The sequence below is a fragment of the Lytechinus pictus genome, chromosome 5, assembly GCF_037042905.1.
Source record: "Lytechinus pictus isolate F3 Inbred chromosome 5, Lp3.0, whole genome shotgun sequence".
In the NCBI taxonomy this organism is placed as follows: Eukaryota; Metazoa; Echinodermata; class Echinoidea; order Temnopleuroida; family Toxopneustidae; genus Lytechinus; species Lytechinus pictus.
The window spans coordinates 41,757,859-41,773,398 of record NC_087249.1 but is presented as its reverse complement, the minus strand read 5'-3'; the positions used below and the strand labels follow the sequence as shown (position 1 = coordinate 41,773,398).

At 36.2% G+C, this 15,540-nt stretch overlaps 1 protein-coding gene across 1 annotated transcript; it reads left to right on the top strand.

Moving 5' to 3' along the window:
- The first annotated feature begins 5,999 nt into the window (after positions 1–5,999).
- Positions 6,000–10,576, top strand: LOC129260205 (uncharacterized). Its single transcript, XM_054898233.2, has 2 exons — positions 6,000–6,725; positions 7,924–10,576. The coding sequence occupies exons 1-2, from the start codon at positions 6,122–6,124 to the stop codon at positions 8,310–8,312; spliced, it is 993 nt and encodes a 330-aa protein (XP_054754208.2). The 5' UTR covers positions 6,000–6,121; the 3' UTR covers positions 8,313–10,576.
- The last annotated feature ends 4,964 nt before the right edge of the window (positions 10,577–15,540 follow it).

Genomic DNA, 15,540 nt, shown 5'->3' with positions numbered 1-15,540 from the left:
AAAAACTAACAATAATAACTTAAATACAATACGGTACTCGATGGGTAACCAAAGCAGTGAGGACAGAACTAGTTATGTGAGTAGAGCGTCTGATAAGGGTAACAATACGGGCTGCAGAATTATGTAATTTTTGTAAGCGTGAGAGTTGGGATTGTGGAAGCTGAAACAAAAGAGAATTGCCAAAATCAAGTCGAGATGATATCAGAGCATGTATCATCTTTTCTGTATGTTGGTAAAAAAAATATATATATATTCTGGGCAATTATTATCAAATTGAGCAAATTTATTACCGAATTATTAGTTTTTATTATTGTAAGCTTATGATTATTGTGGAGCGTTGTGGTCCAGTGGATTAGTCTTCTGACTTTGAAACAGAGGGTCGTGAGTTCGAATCCCAGCCATGGCGTAATATCCTTCAGCAAGAAAATCATCCACATTATGCTGCACTCAACCCAGGTGAGGTGAATGGGTACCCGGTAGGGAAAATAATCCTTGATTGAGCGCCTAGGCAGTTCAGCTAAAGCCGGGGTAATATATTAGCAGGGCCCACTGGTGGAAGTTTTCGAAACCCTGGGTAAATATACCTATATTATTATTATTATTATTGTATAAAAAAAAAGACAATTGAATAATAAAACTAGTTTTAAAAATAAACTATCTACCGGTACGTTCATCATTCATTATTTGTCCATTGGTAAGTGAGAAAGGTTGGTGCCATTGTGTAAGTTGAGGGGGGGGGGGAGGCTGGGGACTCGTGTTTTTTTTTCTCTCATTGATTTTTATAGAATAATTTTGCTTGTAAAGCTAACTGGGAGATAAAGAATTGAATACCTATTGTCAACTTATGAGGAATGAATGAATGAACATATTAGATAATTTGGATCATTGTTACATACATTACAGAAGTTTAAATATGATGATGATGATGGTGGTGGTGATGGGGGTGGTGGGTATGATGATGATGATGATGGTGATGGTGGTGGTGGTGGTGGTGGGGATGATGATGATGGAGGTGGTGGTGGTGGGTATGGTATGATGATGATGATAATAATGATGATGATGATGAAGATGATCATGATCATATTCATGATGATGATCATGATGGATTGGCAACAAAATTGATTGGTAGCATGAATCAGACGTTTGTTGTTCAAAGACTTTTCATAATGTTATAGATATCATGGTCGTTCATTATTTGTTATTTTTAGATCACTGGGGAATTCCACGCACCTGTGAAACGGGCAATATAATGCAATTAAATACAAATTCGTGAATATTGATAAATATTAATGCCACATAGAATCGAACTGTAATTCTTCAGATTTATCAATGATTTATTGCAGAATTTCGATATTAGCAGTGATTTACATATTGTATAAAAAAGGATATAAAACATATTTGTATCATAACAGATATATGATTGTTGCTATAAAGTAAATATGCTATACACTACACACCCAAAATGTTGGGCAACTTACTGTCCATTGTGTTGGGTAATGTATTTTGGTAAAAAAATATATACATATATTCTGGGCAATAATTAACAAATCGAGCAAATTTATAACCGAATTATTAGTTTTTATTACCCAATTTTGGCAGATTTTAACCAATAGTTGCATGGACAGTATGTTGCCCAGGATTGGTAAAAAGTTTCCAGCCTCATGCCGTCTTAATCAAAATCAGGACAGAAGGGATTATGTTTTTAAGTGTCAATTGCCGTTAAACAGAGGAATAGTGGTCTTAAAACTTTAAAGGACAAGTCCACCCCAACAAAAAGTTAATTTGAATAAAAGAGAAAAATCCAACAAGTATAACACCGAAAATTTCATCAAAATCGAATGTAAAATAAGAAAGTTATGACATTTAAAAATTTTGCTTAATTTCACAAAACAGTTCTATATATGCCTATCCTGGTCCGTATGCAAATGAGGAGACTTATGATGTCATCCACTCACAATTTCTTTGTATTTTATGAAATATTTTAATATTTCCTTGGGTGGACTTGACCATTAAGGTATTTAAAAAAAAGAGATTTTATGATTTTAGTGTTTCATATAATTACGCCTTTTCAAAGAAGTGGTTTGTATAAACGAAAAAAGGGTTATGTATAAACGAAAAAAGGGTTATAAGAGACGCAGATATTTTTGATAGGGCAAAGTTGCTTTTTATGGAGGAAAGGTGATGTCATGCGAGGGGAGTCCCTCCTTTCAGCGATGACGTCAGAACATAACATATCGGGTAAAGAGCGTCGAGGTTAGTATATATCTCTATGGTCGAGGCCAATTTCACATGCATGCGCCGACGTAGAAGCAACGTCTGGTATTATTATGTGGGGGGATATAATATGAAAATAATCACATGGATGAATAAATCGTATCTGTGCAGTTAAGCTCAGTGCCACTAAAGTGCAGGGAGTTGCTGGCACATGACGTCACAAAAGTCATCAAACCTTGCACGATTTTCTTTCTCTAGTTTGTTCTTGTTTTGTGTTTTTTTCTGCTTTGATCAAAACCGACTCATTGCCAGGCTGAACCTTCCCTATAACTCTCGACATTTTTTTGTTGGTGTCATCTCATATACAGTGGATATAGAACGCCAGAACGTATCGGTTATGTTTGAAGTATGCATCATAATTTTTTTTTATCTTGGGGAAAACCATGTTTACTTTACCATTGTTAGGAAGCAAGAATAATCAAGTAAAAAAAACATGTTTATTGACTTAATAAGATAATTATATTTGTTCCTAATCCCTCGCCTCTCTGTCCCACTAAGACACAGTGTCTTTGTACAACACACTTTTGATAAAATGCAGATTATGTCATCTAATATTAATATGTCTGGGGAATTTTACGATATAGTAATATCTCATCGTATTATGTGATATTTGGATGACAGGCTTTTCGAAAGGGAAATATATTTTAGATGTCTTTAAACGAGTCCTGTCAACCTATATTTCGAATGGTTGAAACTTGCTTACATACACCTTCAAATTAGAATAAATCTTTTATTGAGCATATATGACCTATAACAAAGATATTGAATATCGCATTGCCAAGAAAAAAAATTACAAGTCATTTTCGGAAATGGAGATTTAAGTTGAAAGTTATTTTTATCATTATTAGTTTTATTAACTGAACAATATTACAATTATAATGATAATAATAATAACAATAATAATAATAATAGCTGGATTTATAAAGCGCTTTTTGCCTGAGGATACAAAGCGCTGCTATTATTACCCCGGCTTCAGCTCGAGCTACCATCACCGGCGCTCAGTGCATGCAAGGAATTACTCCTGCCGGGTACCCATTCACCTCACCTGGGTCGAGTGCAGCACAGTGTGGATAAATTTCTTGCTGAAGGAAAACACGCCATGGCTAGGATTTGCACCCATGACCCTCTGTTTCAAAGGCGAGAGTCAAAACCACTAGATATGTGCTTCTTTGTTAATCCTTAATATGCAAAATAGCAATTTTATCACTCTGTTACTACATTCTTGCCTTCATTATAATTATTGTAGGGGTGAATGCGTAGATGAGAAAAGTGCCTGCATAAACTACTTGTTAAAGGACAAATCCACCCAAACAAAAAGTTGATATGAATAAAAAGAGAAAAATCCAACAAGCATAACACTAGAAATTTCACAAAAATCAGATGTGAATTAAAAAAATTATGACATTTCGCTTAATTTCACAAAACAGTTATACATCATGGTCAGTATACAAATAAGGAGACTGATGACGTCATCCACTCACTATTTCTTTTGCATGTTATTATATGAAAAATCAAGTGAAACAATGATTAATTCCTCCATGATCATGTGAAATTAGCATTATTGTATACTATTTGGTTCAGCCAAATTGGCCCTTATTGTCAAATCTGTAAAAAATGAAATATTGTATAATTCAAACAATAAAAAAAACATAAGAAATAGCGAGCGAGGGACATCATCGACTGTCTCATTTGAATGTCACTGAGTTGTACATGTCACTGTTTTGTGAAAAATAGCGAAACTTTAAAATGTCGTAATTTTTTTAGTTTTGCATCCGATTTCGATGAAATCTTCAGCGTTATGCTAGTTTGATTTTTCTCTATTTATTTTAATTGACTTTTTTCTGGGGTGGATTTGACATTCAATGTGTTCGGGATTGGGGAATTTTATGATATGACAATATTTCATCGTCAATTCGTTATGTACACGTCTTGAAAGACCGAATTTCAAAGGGGAAGTAGAATTTGTTCTGTCAACCTTTATTTCGATTGGTTGAAACTTACATACATGTAGGAAATTAATTAAACTTAATCGATAATCAATGAAATTCTTAAGATTACTTCTAACTGAAAAAGCTGTTAAGCGAGAATATAGAAATATATTGTAATGGAGAAAATACAGGATATAACTAGACTGTCATGATTTAAAGTTCAACATAGTACAGATATATTATCTGAGCGACAATGAGATAGTCTGCAAGCAGAGACACATATTTGACACTTAAACCAATTAAACCATGTCTAGAGTAAAGACTAGACGCCAAAGGCTCTATCTGTGCATGGAGGTCTGTGTCAGAACCAGTTACAGTACATAGTAAATCTAGACTCACTACTTCAGACTCTACATTATTTACTATGCGAATTGCGAAAACCAAGGGTCTGTTTTGCAGACTAACAATGAGACGGTTAGACGTATTGCGAAACAACATTCAGGCTGCCCCGGGAATTGCGCAATCCACTCACACTGTTTAGAGACGCGATTGAGCGATTGCAGCACATGAATTGTTTTTTAATTCATTGTTGTCTGGTGGAGATCATGTTTCAGGAAGCGTTTGATTTCAACAATGGAAATAAGTCATCTTAATACAGATTCACTGAATTTCATACATATTAGGCCGGTTATACAATCGCACTCATTGCTCATGAAGAAACGCAAACTTATATCAGCCTCCATTAATATTTATTTTAAGTTTATTAATCCACCGGCGAGATCTATAAAAAATATGAGAACATTACAAAATTGGCATGTCAGCGATGCCATTACAGTAAGGATTTGCAAAAGAAATATTTAAAGATATGTGTTCAATCAATGTAGGCCTATAGCGGTCTGCGGCGAAATAACATATTTTATGAATGTAGACCGTCTGTAACTATTTTTACACGCTTTTAAACCTTTGTAGCAATATATTCAATTCTTATGGAATGGATAGGCCAAACGAATAAGCATTTTCCCTTCTCTCTGTCATCTCTCTCAAAAAAGTTACAAATATTTTCCAAAAATCATGAGTATATGAAGCCCGGATAAGACCGTTTTTAGGCATTTTAACTAACTTTATTGTCTTATACACCTGTTATGATACCGTATTATTTGTCCCACTGAGTTCACGACAAGATTAATGGGACTATATTGTTGCAATGTACTCATTCATTTGGCATAGTCTATATGCCCTAATCTAATTCATTTTAACAGCCTTAATTTTCATCACTTTTGTTTTTCACTTCCTCCTGTCTCATAAATTGTTTTTCAAACAAGGATCGAATTTCTCTTTCATCTAAATTTCTCATTGTTTGGACCCCCCCCCCCCCCACACACACACCCTTACACACCCACATGCACCATGAATAATATTTCTGCATTGGTGATTTTTTTTTTCTCGCAAGTAAATATTTGAAATACGACTCGATGATTTCTGACATCGAACTTGAACGAATTGACAAGGTAATGATTGTCAAACACCAGTGTCTAGATCTTTCGAATGGTGTAAACTTGAACATCAACCCGACAGAGTTAATAATGGCTTTCGAAATGAGTTGTGCTGGTAGTACGCAGTCTATGTATATTTCAACATCGAGTTTGGGTATTTCCACTTTTCGGGGATTCCCCCCATTAGCTCCGCCTACTCCCTACTATATACGTATGTGCGCTCTGAGAGCGAATCGAGAGCGCCCATGCCAGGTGAAGGGAAGAGCAGCTTAATAAAAGGAAAGGCACAACCCAACATCTGTTCACTTTTCAAAAGCAGCCTTCTCAAGAACAACAACTTCTCTGAAAAATCTAGATTATTGAACATTATTGAAGCTAAAAAAAAAAAAATCAATTTCGCTTCAATAGCCATCCAGCTTTATAAAGATGTCTAACGGATATACAATCCCCTTCGAAGAAATGCTGAAGTGCAGCATATGTCAGGATCGTATCAAGGATGCCAGGAGTCTTCCTTGTGGACACACCTACTGCAGTGATTGTCTCAACAGGTCTGCTGATGCGACCTACCCTCGAGGAAGCATCGATTGTTCAGAATGCAAGAAGAAATTCCAGTTGGGCCACTCTGGTGCTGGAGGTCTCCCTCGCTGCTTCGCCATAAACAGCCTCGTGGATGATATCAATGAGACCTTCGGCGGAAGAGGTAGCGCCTCTAGCAGCAGAAGAAGCAGTACAAGTACAAGCAACGGAAGAGGTGATCAACTGTCCCTTGGGAAACATGGTTTCCAAGTCAAGGAGACCTTCTCATGCTCGTTCTGCTTGAGCCTGATGAGGGACGCCCGCTATCTACCATGCGGACACTCCTATTGCCGGGAATGCCTGGAGATGCAGCCACGATCAACACCAGGTATCAGATGCGCCAAGTGCCTCGAGGATCACAACCTGCCAGCGGGAGAAATCAACGGCCTCCCTGTTGCATACCGTATCAACAGCATTGTGGCAGAGATCAGGTCAAATGACAGTGAAACTAGTGGTAAGCTATAATAGGTCAAGTTCAAGTTAACTTTATGTTCAGCTCATATTTTTTTCATCCCATCATTTTGTATATGGGTAGAAACTGTGTTGTTCACATTTAGACAATTCCAAGAAAATTACTTTGTCACTAAATGATTAATGTTTAACTCAACTGTTCTGGGATATTCACTAAGAAATGTTTTGTTTTGTGGTGATCACTTTAATCTCTTTTGTCCGGTATCATTTTAGTATTTATGAATGGTTTTGGAAATAAAAAATGAAGAACAAAGCAATTAAGACGTCTGACGTCACAACTATATGCCTACATACATTTTCAGAAATGTTAATTTTCATAAAATACAAAAATAACACAATGATGTAGTGAATGAGGTTAGAAAATCAAAACAAAGAAAAAAAAACCATTTTCCAGTTTTGTTAGTTCTTGACACGTGGGAGGAAATAAGTAAATACATGTAAGCATAAATTTATCTTTCCCATATTTCAATACATAATATATGATTTACCCTCAAGCAAATAATTTATTTTGGTAACTGAATCACTCTTGTCTCTGTCTCCATATTCCTCTTCCTCCTAATCTTATTAGTCAGGATTATTTCTGTCGGGGGCGGCACATGACATTTTGATTGGTGGGGACGAAAGGGCGTAGGCTTGTGAGTATGGGGAGGTGGAGCTAAAGTGGTATGGGGTGTGCACATCTTGGGGAGGTGGAACTAAAGTTTAGAAAATCAGCTGTTAAAAGCAGAAGGGGTGCAAATTTCGTTCTGCTTAATTGCCAGTGTCGGAACTCCTCAGCCTCAGCGTGAGGGTGCACCTAGTGCACCCCCAGCCTACGACCTTGGGGCGAGCTAATTTTTTTTTTATCAACAGGGGGTAAATAGAGTTACACGACCTATACCATTATTTTGGCTGCTCTTCCATCTTATCTTCCATTGTATTCCTATTTATCCCCACATAATATTCCCATTTATAGGGGCGCTTCCAGCCCCGGGTACCAGCCCTCCCCCTTCCGGAGCGCCGTCCCTGTTTCTGTATTATGTTTGCCTATCTAATAATGATAATGATAGTAATAGTAATAATAATGATAATAATAAGCAGTTCTTAGAGACGCATATAAATAGTCTCTCTGCGTGTACTTCCAAACAAAGAAGAAACACACTGACAGAAGTTTTCGTTTCCATTTTTGATAATTCCAACAGATGATCGGCCACAGCCGAGTACAAGTTCCCAGAACAGAGGATATCAACAACCACCCCACCGTCATTCATCAGACACCAGGTCCCGTCCACTGATGGAGGACGTAGACGATGCCAAGAAGAGGGCCCAGGCCCGAGCGGGCAACCAGATCCAGGTCTTCGTGAAAAATATGAACGACGGAAAGACCATCACCATCACAATCAGCTCCAACGCCAATGTTGGTGATTTAATGGAACAAATCAAAACGATAATGAGGATTGCCCCGTCCCAGCAGAGGCTGGCGTACAGCGGTCGCAATTTGGACGACAAAACAAGTACATTGTCATCATACGGTATTGGGAATCTTTCTCACATTGATCTGAATGCGAGGCTACGTGGAGGTAGCCAGTAGAACTTCAATCGTCAAATATTTCTCTGTATCATTTTCTAAATGAACATGATTTATCTTTATTAATCGTACTACTTCTGATGCCCCTATATATAGCATACTTTTAAACATCATTTCCCATTTCATCTCCTTTGGGTTTCAATTCCTTTCGACTTTCATAAAAAAAAAACTTCTCAATTTCTTTGACCAGTTACTCGGCACGTAATACTTGAATATTTATTTCTTTGTTCTGTTTTATATCTTATTCCATCATTCCAGCTATAGGCCTATTCATCGCAGAGATAGTCACGCAATATATATATGTTTCTCCGATCGGAAGTTACTCGTTGATCAGATGCTTGTTTTAATTTTTTTCGCTTAAATTGTTTATTTCTTGAAATCAACTTGATTCCATTAACTTCATGTTGTGTAGATAAATATGTACTGTACAGTCAATTTGTGTATTCTAAGCAATTTCTGTCTTTAAAAACGTGCATTTTCTCTATTCTGTAGTTGAAAAGTACATTGTTTACGTCATTTATCTAATCTAACGAATAGGGAGCATAGTAATATTTAGCTTGAATTAAAGTGTCTACATGATAAAATTCGTATCGATGCATACATCAGCAATCAATATTTTATCTAAATATTCGATAAAATATAAAGATGCTCATTACTCACCAGAGATATGGATATTGACTCCCTTGGAAAGGTGGAGAGTAAAAAGGTGGATGAATACTTGAGGCCTCTAGGGAATATGGTCTAATAATAACGGGGATGCCATTAAGGCTTCAACGTGACGAGTGGTATGGATCCAAGAAATAACTTCTATTTGCAAATGACTTCTGTATTTGAATCTGTTGTTTAATACTTGATGATTCAATTTGCTGCATGTCATGAGTACGATCACCTAAGCCAAAATTAATAAATCCACAATTTGATCATCAATAATTCAATGTCACTGATCGAAGTATGGACTCGAGGTGGAGAACAAATCCGGTCCTCTGGAGAATGTCCACTTCCTTCCAGTATAGTAGTTCAGTTTGCCGACAATAATCTGATATTGTGCATAAGATTGTTGTTGCGTGAGAGCTCGAGTCCTTGGAGGCCCGACGGGAATGAATTTTTCTGACATAAGAAATTGTATTCTTTTCACCAAAGAATAACGAGTATGCCTTGCCAGGTGTAGCAGCAAAGGAGGTGCTCAAGCGGGTCAGGTTGAAAAGAAAAGAGTGTCTTGAACCATGAATTTGAATGCCATTTCGAGCACTGAATGAGTCAATCTGATGTTATGTGATCAAGAGTGAAATTGTAATGTTAAAAAAAACACTGATGTGAAATAATCAGTGACATTGTAGAAATACTAATGTAGTCATTCCACTGTTCACTCCCCAAATCAGTCAGACTTAACGCTGAAAATTTCATCAAAAGTTGATTTTAAGTAAGGTGGAATATTATGATATTTCAAAGTTTCGTTCATTTTCACAAAACAGTTATTATGCACACAACTGGATAATATGCAAAGTGCATGAGAGCTAATGATCTTACAGTTTTAGCATTTATTTTGTGTGTGTGTTTTCTTACTCTCTGCAATGGTAAATATTTCAATTTTTGGTAGATTTGACAATAGTGACCCTCTTGGTTCAATCACAGTACAACTATGCCGACGAGAGAAAAGGATTCCCGATAGAGGAATCAAGTTTGTTTACACATTATAATGAGGAAAAAATGAAATATTTCTTTATTTATATTATAGAATACATACTAATAGTGAAGCCATGACAACATCAGCTCTTGATCTCATTTGTATATCAATGTGTGGTGCATATTTTTTGTGAAAATAAGCGAAATTTTGAAATGTCATTCAGAATCATAACTTTTTGAAAATTTACCTCCGATTTTGATTCAATGTTCAGCATTATGCTTCTTCGATTTTAGATACAAGTAATATTTTGGAGTTAAACTTAACCCTTTTTATAATAGGTTTCACTATCAGATAGCTGTAATTGTATTAACTATTGCTATGCTTGTTGCCAGGCTCTTAATGTTAAAACATTTCATTACCATGTATGTATGCTCTGTTGTTTTTTTTTTTTCTAGATATTGCGGAATTTACTTGAGTTAATAATTTGAAGAAAGGAAACTATTCAGATTCATTAACAATACATCCTATCATTTTTTGTTAAATACCCAGAGCACCATGTGTATACAATGATTACCTAGGAAAGGTGTGCTGTATAAAAAACTTAGCTTTCATAAATTCACGTTATTACTGTATGCCCCCCCCCAAAAAAAAAAAAAAATATGTACAGAAATATATTTCGTAGCTATGTCTTATATTCTGCATAGGTATCATGCGAATTGGTATCGGCATCTTTCTTTATCAATAGTTAGTTTTATTGCAAAGTCATAATTCGAATATTTAATTCTTTTCTGAAAATGTTCGTGCAAAGTACTGTATTACGTGGTTGTTCGTGGTTTTCTTTATTGTGTATATAGTTAAAATAGGTACATTATAAGCAGTCAGTTAACAGTTAACTCAGCTTCTAAAGCTTCAAAATGCTGCAGCTCTTACTGTTATATTGTCACACAAATTCTCATATAAATTATTACCCCCGGGTATTACCCCTAAATTCTGAATTCGCTGCACTGGCTCCCTATCAAGGATCGGATAACTTTTAAGATTTTTGTTGCTCGCCTTTTATTGCATTCATGGTTCAGTTCCCCAATACAATCTTCCTTTTATCAATTGTCACATACCCACTAGCTCTTTTTCATCCAGTTTGCTTGTGGTTCCAAAAGTTTCAAAAACTTGGGGGGAACCTTTGCTCATGCGTGCCCCATACCATGGAATAGACTTCCTGAAGACATCAAAAATTGTATCTCTAATGAGTACTTCAAAAATGTTCTTAAAACATTTATTTTTACTTCTTAATTTCTTTATGCGCCTTGAGCATTCTACAGAGTGGAGTAATCACATGTATTGTTATTATATAAGCAGTCGTATATATTGGATGGGTTTAGATTCACTTTTTACATCATTTGTCATTAAAATTCATACAATTTAATTTGTTGAAATCTTGCAGATGCAAGCCTTATTGAATGTTACTTTCATTATCGTTATAATTCTTATTATTAGTAGAAGTATTGTTATTATCATTATCATATATAAAGCAGTCGTATATATTGGATGGGTTTAGATTCACTTTTTACACTTTTTTGTCATGCTAATATGTATATAGTAGATTATATATTTTTATTCTTATTAAAATTCATATAATTTAAGTTGTTGAAATTTTGCAGATGCAAGCCTTATTGAATGTTACTTTCATTATCGTTATAATTATTATTATTATTAGTATTATTATTATTATTATTATTATTACTACTACTACTTCTACCTGGGAAAACATACTTCATAATAACACCCCCGCAGTCTTGCAAAAATCACACGTTTTGAGACATCTACGTATTATTTGACAGCTGTTAATTATAGTATATGATCTACAATCAGATATTGGTGAAATGATTACGAGTAAGGTTTATAACATGAAAAATAGATTGATGGAGTTTTCAAATGAATGAATAGAGTAATCATGTAACTTGTACACACACATAAAAATATATTTGACTTTAAACTTAATGATGCGCATCATGGAAAGTTGCAAGAAACATGCAATCAATTACAATTCAATTTTGTGTCCCAAATCATAAGTCTTTAAATAACTTGCAAATTTGCACTCAATATTGCCGGCCTGTTTTTTGAAACAGCAAGTTCAAATTGATTTACTATCGTGATAATTCATCTACAAGTTGTAAATTTGCAACAGAAATTTGTAAATGAATGCAAACATTTTCTTGCAACACCCCATTACAGTTTTTTGTAAAGTGAATTACGAAATGTCTCATTGTTAACATGATTGATTTTGATAAACACATTCATTAAAATAAATTTCTATTTAATCTATGATGAATCTCAATATTCTAATTTTGTTTATTTAGATGACTCAAGTACACTATGTGTGAGAAAAGGGATTCAAGAGAGGGGGAGAGAGTAAGATACTTGGCTTTTGAAAAAACTTGTCAATAGCAATATTCCTGCTCTGACCTCTATTGTAAACAGCTCATTATCATCGGGTACATTTCCAGATGGTGTTCATCAGGCTATAGTTACACCAATAATCAAGAAAAACAATCTGAATAAACTTAATAAAGACACATTATGTAATTATAGGCCTGTTAGTAATATTTCACATATTGCTAAAGTGATAGAAAAGGTAGTATCAATTCAACTAACAGAACACGTAAATGATAATGGTTTATACGATCCAATGCAGTCAGCATATAGATCCTATTTCAGCACTGAGACAGCCCTTTTGAAATTGCAGAATGATGTTCTGTCATATTTTGATCAGCATAAGTGTGTTTTCTTAGTCTCATTGGACCTAAGTGCAGCTTTTGACACTGTGGATCATACCATACTACTGAATCGCTTAAAATCTCGATTTCGCATATCTGGTCTAGCTCTTAAATGGTTTAAGTCTTACCTGACTGGTTGGTCATCTAGGGTAAGCATAGCCGGAGAGTTGTCTGACCCGTGGGTCACTGAGTTTGGGGTACCCCAAGGGTCAGTTCTCGGGCCGATTCTGTTTAGTTTGTATATCACTCCCATCTCTGACATTATCAATAAACATGGTCTACAGTATATTTGTTATGCAGATGATGTACAACTGTATTGTTCCTTTGACCCGCGCTCTTTTGATAACATAAATAAAACACTTGAGAAAACCTCTCTTTGTATTTCAGAAATAAGTAGGTGGATGTCATCTAATTATCTCCAGCTGAATAATAGCAAAACTGAATTCATAGCTCTCTGTTCTTCTGCCCGCCATCTGCAATCAATATCACATATTCAGCTTAATGTTAATGGTCAATGCATCCCCATCTCCACTAAAACTACTGTTCTTGGAGTATGCATTGATAACATGTTCACACTGTCTGCTCAAGTAAATCAGGTTGTCCGTAATTGTAATTATCATCTCAGCAATTTGTGGAGGATTCGTAGATTCATTGATCTTAAGACATGTCACCATGCTGTGCGAGCACTTATTCTTTCTCGGTTAGATTACTGTAATAGTTTATATATTGTTTTGTCAGCTAGAGATAGAAGAAAACTTGAGGTTATTCAGAATCGTGCCGCTCGATTAATTTTTGGCTTTGGATCCCGAACTCACACTACACCCCTACTTAAGGAACTCCACTGGCTACCTCTATTCCAACGTATTCAGTTTAAAGTCTGTTTATATGTATACAAAACTCTAAATCATCTAGCACCTGAATATCTTAATAATACCATCAAATTATACACACCCTCTCGTAATCTTCGTTCAATCACTGACACATGCAGACTTTGCATTCCCTTGTCAAAACTCTCCTCTGCCGAAAAACGGTTTGCTGTAGCAGCTGCCAAGACTTGGAATACTATCCCTCTTTCAATAAGAAATGCTTCCAGTGTTCTTGGCTTCAAATCTTCCCTTAAGACATACCTTTTTCCTCAATAATTAATTTCCCTTTTTATGTTGAATATTGTAGTAATTATTGCAAATGTTGAATTGTTATTCCTACATTGTACGCGCTATGGTACGTTTTGTTTTTAGCGCCTCTAAATACCCATTATTATTATTATTATTATTAAGATAGAGGGAAAGAAAGAGAGAGAGAGATGGAGGGATATTGAAATGGAAAGTTGAAGAGAGAGGGAGAGACACACAGAGAAAGGGGGAGGGACGGACAGAGTAAGGAATTAGGGGCGTGAAAGGTAGACGAAGAGGGGGAGACACAGAGAGAAAAAGGGGAGGGGCAGACAGAGCAAGGAATTAGGTGTGTGCAAGAGAGATGGAGACAGCGAGGGAGAGACACACGGAGAAAAGGGGGAGGGCCGGACAGAGTAAGGAATTAGGGGTGTGCAAGAGAGAGGGAGAGACACAGAGTGGAAGAGGGGAGGGGCAGACAGAGTAAGGAATCATAGGGGCGTGCAAGAGAGATGGAGACAGAGGAAGATATTGAAGTAGAAAGTGGAATGGATACAATGAAAGAAAAAAATGGAGACTGATACAGAGGGGATTCTGCCATTGGGTCCAGTGAAGAGAAGAACAGTGAAAAAAAAGGGGGTGACAAGTGAGAGAAAGAAAATGTAAAAATATACATGTATATAGCAGAGTTCATAAATACAGGGGAAAACATCAATAGTAATCGGAATAATAAGTGTCATAAATATAGACAGACAATTACTAATATAGATACATGTACATTATAATACGCATACCATTCATAATTTCCAACATTGCAAGATGGAGGAGTTTTGCACAAAGTCTTTCTCTGTATTATCCAATCCCTTCAAACTCTCTCCATTCCCCATTTCCCCATTTGTCCCTCTCTTTACTTTCCCTCATTGCAATTTTCTGGGTTTTTTTTTTTAAATCTCTTTCCACTCCTTTTCCTTCCCATCCCCATTTCCCTTCTCCATTTTTTCTTATTCCTCTTTATTCATTTAATTCATTGATTTATCTATTATCATTCTATTTGGGAGGAACCAATTAAGGCCACCTCGGCCCTCATGGACCCACATCTTGAGTGGAAGGGGGGAGACAATCCTCTCCTATAGGCTTCTGTACAAAATTCAAAATTCGAGGGGGTGCACCCCTCCCGTCTCACCCCTTCCCCAGGGATAGCCGCCCATGAGTCAATCCTGTTCTCCCATTATGGAGAGAAAGTTCATGCAGGCGACAGCTCGACATGGATTCAGTGTAACATACGTTTGATATGTAAGTTTCTTCACACCTTGGGTTTTCCCCATGACGACATGGAAATGCATATTAATACACTGGGTTTTCCCAGGTTCAAAGATAAGCCGATTTTGATTTCCCATATCTGATAAATAAGATAATTCAACATTATCGAAGATACAATGGTTATATCGTAATAACGATTTGATCGAGGGACGGTGGGGGGGGGGGGGGGGGGGTAGGTGACGGTTAGTAAGAATTACCGTTTTGAGAGTCTTCTTGTTGAAAATTCTGAAATATGATGTTCACAATACTTTTTTTTTTTGGGGGGGGGGGTAAACCGGGCTAAGTCAGAAACACACTCGTGCTTCCCCATAAATGAAGTCTACAGGTTCCACAATAATGGTTAAGTCATGGAAAACACATCGTCAATCCCACACATACCACATACACTTTTTTGTTGGGGT

What these genes read in the sequence shown, in the direction of transcription:
- LOC129260205 (XM_054898233.2), top strand. Translation starts at nt 6,122, where the DNA reads ATGTCTAACGGATATACAATCCCCTTCGAAGAAATGCTGAAGTGCAGC. An exon ending in AAATGACAGTGAAACTAGTG is followed by an intron (nt 6,726 to 7,923) that starts GTAAGCTATAAT and finishes TAATTCCAACAG; the next exon opens with ATGATCGGCCACAGCCGAGT.